Source organism: Austrofundulus limnaeus, unplaced genomic scaffold, assembly GCF_001266775.1.
Source record: "Austrofundulus limnaeus strain Quisiro unplaced genomic scaffold, Austrofundulus_limnaeus-1.0 Scaffold294, whole genome shotgun sequence".
Lineage (NCBI taxonomy): Eukaryota > Metazoa > Chordata > Actinopteri > Cyprinodontiformes > Rivulidae > Austrofundulus > Austrofundulus limnaeus.
The window spans coordinates 518,434-524,543 of record NW_013952696.1 but is presented as its reverse complement, the minus strand read 5'-3'; the positions used below and the strand labels follow the sequence as shown (position 1 = coordinate 524,543).

The 6,110-nt window shown below is 38.1% G+C and overlaps 1 protein-coding gene across 1 annotated transcript; it reads left to right on the top strand.

Annotated features, from left to right (window-relative positions):
* Nucleotides 1-3,442: 3,442 nt before the first annotated feature.
* On the top strand, nt 3,443-5,622 carry LOC106526790 (ferritin, liver middle subunit; the record flags this gene model as incomplete). The annotated part of the gene is given in 4 exon segments (XM_014021473.1): nt 3,443-3,523; nt 4,782-4,928; nt 5,030-5,155; nt 5,248-5,622. Coding segments are annotated over 4 exon segments (510 nt in total), but the record flags the coding sequence as incomplete, so codon positions are not given.
* Nucleotides 5,623-6,110: the final 488 nt, after the last annotated feature.

Here is a 6,110-nt window from a genome sequence, read left to right as displayed (position 1 = left end):
ATATATATGAGGCTCCTGGCATCTTGAGGCTCAATTCAGGAGCAAACCTTTATAGTTCACTTGTGATCACTGACACTCTGTAACAAAATCCAGAACAAAGTACCTGAAAGAAAGCAATGACAAGACATGCTGAGTCACAACAATGACACAGCACAATCTTGTTGAACCTGATTCTGCATTTGTGCAACACTGACTTGCCTTGTCACAGAGAACACATAATATACATTCAAAGATGCCTTCAGAAGGACTAAGTCACTCTGTGATCCCTGAGACTTACTCAGCTATTTCTACTTTATACTCCTGGGTTTCCAAGAAAATCTTCATGCCTGATACTAGATCAAGGGTGGGCAATTTAAATGATGGTAGGGGTTGTTTCATAAAGGATTATATGTGTGTGTATGTTTATTAAACCAACATACAGAGTAACTTCATTTCCTGTAGTRGTTTGGGGGACCCTGACATCACAGTGCTGCCAGTGACATCCAGGTCTAAATCTCTTACCCCTCCCAAGGCAGCACCCTGGCACAGTATTTCAACAAAACAGTACATGTTTTTGGACTGCTGCTGCACCACGTTGAGGTCCTCGGTCAGCAAGGTCCTCCATCTTTCCTCAATTAAACATGGGATTAGAGGTTGGAGGTCAACTTTCAAGCTGTTTAAGAAAGCAGTTTCTTGTCTTCAGACTTCAGAAGGATATACTAGCTTCAACCCAACACAGGTTAAACACAATTTTGTGTAAAATTCACAAGACTTGCCTTTTAATACTTCTTACTCCACTGATTGTCGTCGATGCAGGCTGAAAACTGAGACGTTGATAAAAATTCTCGTGTAGAACAGCAGATGCTTGTCTCTAAAGAGCAGCTGAAATGTGGTTTTGGGACAACGTTAGGTGTTCTTGGAAATGCAGTTCCCTCACCTGAGTGCAGTTTCTCCAATGTCTCTATGAAACYGGAGCTGACGCTCTCATATTACCACAGTACATTTAAAGACAACGTATTCTTGTTTAAAAACTTTTAAAAACCTTATAGTTTCTACAAAAAGCCTTTTTAAACTCAAATTTTCTTAGCATTTAATCTTCTCGTTTCTCTTCACTGAGACTACAGATCCAAAAATAAATATAATCCAGATGTAACAAACTGCTTTGGTTTAAAGAAACAACCAGGATATTCAGCACTAAATAAAGTAAAAGTGCTAATGCATACATTGTAACAGATTTCTGTAAATATTTTTTTTAGTTTCTTATTTTATAACATTTAAAATACTGTGGATTGATGTGGAAAAAACAATGCTTTACAAGTCCCACCATTATGCATTAGAAGCTTTTCGAATGAACTATGCTGTTCAAAAACCTTTCCCGAATGTTGTCATTCATCCTTCAAATAAACATTGAAACATACAACTCAATCAGAAATGGTGTTTTATGATTTTAGCACTTTATATTTTATGACTTTTACTAATTTTTGGCATGATAAAAAAAACTGATTGTTTTGTTTTATGATTCGAAATACGTTAAATGAAAAAAGAAAATTTCAACCTGGAAAGACTCACACAGAAATGCAGCAGTTAAACAGTTTTATTGATATGAGATATTTCTTTGGCGCTCGAGCCCCGGCAGAAGACGAGAGTGCAGCGAACTACTGTGAGCTAGCACTCAGCTTAGGATTTAGGAATAACGTCTTCCCTCCCCGGGGCTCGGACACTGGTGGTGGTGTGGAGGCCAGAGGGAAGGGGTAGCCAGGCAGGGTCTGAGATGAAGGTGGAGAAGGGGTGGAGGTGGGTTGAACGCTTCAGGAGAGCAGACTGATCTTATTCGTCTTCTTGTGTGGTGTTTTATGGCGGCTGGCAAACAACGGAAGGTGTGCATTACCGCCACCTACTGGTATGGAGTGTGGTTCATGATGGTTTCACTAATATTTATATACTACTACTATTATTGTATTTCTTTTTACATTTTCAAAGCTATCTATTAAAAGAAGAAAATAAATAAATAAACAAATAAACAAATAAAACAAAAAAACCTACTATCAAACTCAAATTCTGTTAAACAATTTTGTCTTTTTCAAAAATCGTGTCATGATTTGTTTATGTTTGCTCCCTAAATTCCTTTGTAATGTCTATTATGTCAAACCTTTCCTTAATGTTTTTGAATTGTTTTATCATAAATTGCCTATCGTGTTTGTACTTCTGACATTCTTTTATAACATGTTCTATGGTTTCATTGTGTCCACAGTAATRACATTTCTCTGTATTGTGTTTTTGTATTGCCAAGTGTATGTCCAAATCTGAACCTTGTCATCACTCTTTCCTCCTTTCTATTTCTTCTTTCTCCTACATTCTTTTGAATTTTATAAAACCATCTTCCTGTTTTTCCTTCATCCCACCTTTTTTGGCCATACTTTCATCAGCTTTTCTTTAACATTACTCTTACCTTCATATTTACTTGTTTTAACTGTAAAGCTAAAAGGATTTTGAACTGCCCTCTCATTTCCTTCTACTCCAYTATGTGCTGGAACCCACACAAATATAACTATCAAACCCATGTTTTGTATTCTGAATGAGCAGACTGATCCTTGGGTGCTGGGCCTGTAGACCTGGATCCCTGTGAGTTGATTGGTATGGTGAGGTGAGGATCTGATGCTGATTGACTGCAGCTGGGAGCGTGACGTAGTAATTGGATGGAGCAGGTGAGGTGGAGAGTCTTCCAGTCTGAATTTACGCCTAGGCTTCATTTATCCAAAATGCAGAAAATTGCACAGCTGAAAGCTGTTTTTTTATAATGGTCAGATCTCATATATAAAACACTGTAAAAGACTGTAAAGGAGTCCTTAGCTATTTGTGGCTCAAGAAAAATTTGTCTTCCTCCGTTGTTTGGCACTCACACGTGTGTGTTTACTATAGTGAGTATAATGGCTGCTATTGGCAGCAGATTGGAAATTTTTTTATTATCTGAAAGTAAAACCAGTAAAATATATTTAATGCATGTTACACACTAATAATACAACTAACATTGAACTTTAAAGTATGGTTCAAATGATGTCTTTGTGAACTACTAAAACTACATAGTCATCCTAAGTGTCTGTCAGCCTGTAGGTCAGAGCAAAATACAGAAACATTTCCCTGAATTGAGACGTGGAGGGTAATGCAAATTTAATCACTTAATCATCTTTTGTTACAACTTGAGTGGTTTTTATTTGTCCTCGCTCTGCGATTCCCAGAAATGTGCAGAGTGATGTCATGTCACACTGCACCCCCCTGCGCCACACTCGCCTTTCTGTGGTGTATAAATGGAGGCAGTCCTCACCACCATTCCTTACCAGCGAACAACACCTCGAGGAGTTCTTGCTTCAGCAGTGTTTGAACGGAACTTCTTCCTGTGCTTTGCGTTCCAGAGACATCAAAGTACAAACAAACAAAAAGTTCAATGGATTCTCAAATTCGCCAGAACTACCATCGCGACAGCGAGGCCGCCATCAACAAGATGGTCAACTTGGAGCTGTTTGCCTCTTACACCTACACCTCCATGGTAAGACATTTTTATTTATTTTTACTCTTTTACAGGTCATAGAAAACTTTACTGTGTTTGAGTTATGGCTCAGAAATTAACTTTATTTTAATATTAACAGATTTTTTTCTCCCAAACTTGCCCACTAATTTACATAAATCAAAAAAATCTACTATGAAGGCTGTTTGAACTAATTTTTGATCAGTGACTGTCAGTTTGCAAAAAAATAAACAAATAAAATTGATGACGATTATTTATTATAATCTGTACATTTTATAACAACCAAAGTAAGCTTTGAACAATCCTCCTGTCCCTTGTTGGGTGAAAAACCCTCCATTTAAACTGGATGTTACCAAAGACTATAGTGTGTATTTAAATCTTTTAAATACCAAAACATCATTTTATAAAACAAAGTAACTAATTCATGTTGTTGGTAAWATGTGACGAGTTGGGAGTGAGAATGTGTAGGAATTAACAGTACTGAAAAACTTTTAAGAAAAGCATATCAACAGTTTAAAATCGCAATGATCTCATTCTAGAAATCAAATCGTTTTACTTTTAGTCAAATCTTGACATCATGCACAATCAATGCGTTATTCTAAAATCTTGGAAGATCTGGTAGTTCTCAAACTGTGTTGGGGATGACTCTAAGGTACTATACACCAAATTCAAGTCAGTATCTGTAAAATTGACAAAGTAACCATTGCTGTGTTCAGTTGGCCATGGTGACAATCTTGAACTGGCATCAAAAGTTATTCATAGATATATATTCAGCAATTACCTTGGCAGCAGGATGGCTCTGGTTAGTGCTGATGTCTCTCAGCAAGAAGGTCCAGTCACTGGTTTGGAGATTTCTCCAGGTGCTGGCATGGGTTTACTCTGGGTGTCCTCCCATAGACCAAAAACATGTAAGCCTGGCCTTCTCTAGCAGAATAGGTCTCAATGGGATTTGCCTGGTTAAATATAAATATTTTCTGAAAGTTTCTTGGAATATCTGTTCAGAGCTTCCAATGGTTCATGAGGTACTTTGCTAACAAATATGCACACATACAGGCATAGACAAAACATTATCACCCCTCTGGAGCCTTCTGTGGAAGACAAAACAAGATTAAAATTTACCAGATTTATTGAATGGTACCATCTAGTGGTCTGATGTGTCACATCAACTGGCAGCAAAATGCATCTGTTAAAATCTGACAACTAAAATACTAACTGGATTTTTAACTAAGACATGATGTGTATGGTGTCATAATTTTTTCTTCTCACCTTGTCTCAACAGGCCTTCTACTTCTCCCGTGATGATGTGGCCCTTCCAGGTTTTGCTCATTTCTTCAAGGAGAACAGCGATGAGGAGAGGGAGCACGCTGAGAAACTGATGGAATTTCAGAACAAGAGGGGAGGACGCATCTTCCTCCAGGATATCAAGGTGAGCACAAACTGTAAAGCAAATCTTGTCACCCTTATAGTGTTGAAATATATCCCGGTTGAGAAATGAATGTTAAAAATGTGTTTGGGACCTTTTTGCAGAAACCTGAGCGGAATGAGTGGGGAAGTGGTCTGGAGGCCATGCAGAGTGCCCTGCAACTGGAGAAGAATGTCAACCAGGCCCTGCTGGATCTGCACAAACTGGCCTCTGACCGCACAGATCCTCATGTAAGCTACATTAGGAGTGTTGAGTGTCAAAAATACCACTTAAACTAAAACAATTGGTTTTCTCCAGTTAATTAATGATCTCCTGTTTTCAGCTGTGCGACTTCCTTGAGAGTCATTACCTGAATGAGCAGGTGGAGACCATCAAGAAGCTTGGAGATTACATCACTAACCTGACCAGCATGGATGCCAACACCAACAAGATGGCAGAGTACCTGTTTGACAAGCACTCTCTGGGGGGCAAGAGCTAAGAAGGACCTAGAAGAGAGCCTGAAATGGAAAATCTTAATGCATTAGCTAATTCTCCTATTTCAACTGTTGATTCACTTAACATTTTAAATAACCCTTCACCAATAATTTATCTGAAGTTGTGGTTTAATATTACAAGAGTGAATTCTTTATTTACGTAGGCTCTATTGTACTCTGTTATGGTCTGAATAATCTAAAATAAACAGAAGTAATGAACTGAACTTTAGTGTTTGTCTTAATACATTCTACATAGATGCTTCATAGATCTCCTGAGGAAAACGTTTTAATTTTATGTAGTGCTAGTTCCTGCTCTGGTTCTCCATTGGAAAATGTGGAGATGAAGGAGTCAAAAAGCAAAGCTTTCTATTCGCAGGTTCTGGTCCATTTATGATGGATTGTGACTAAATGAGTGCCCTGTTACATGTGGATGAAACGACAGTGGCTCAGCCTAAGACATAGTATAAGATTTGTCATTCAAGGGAAATTGAAATAAAGCTGCGTCTTCTCTCCATCGAAAGTAGTCAACTGAGGTGGGCCTCTGAGAGCTCTTCCTGGGTGCTTCTATCAGGAGGTATCAAGTGAAGACCCTGAGGCACACTCACTGGAGGGATTATACAGTGATTTGCAAAAGTATTCATACCCCTTGAACTTTTCCATATTTTGTCACATTACAACCACAAACATAAATATATTTCACTGGAATTTAATG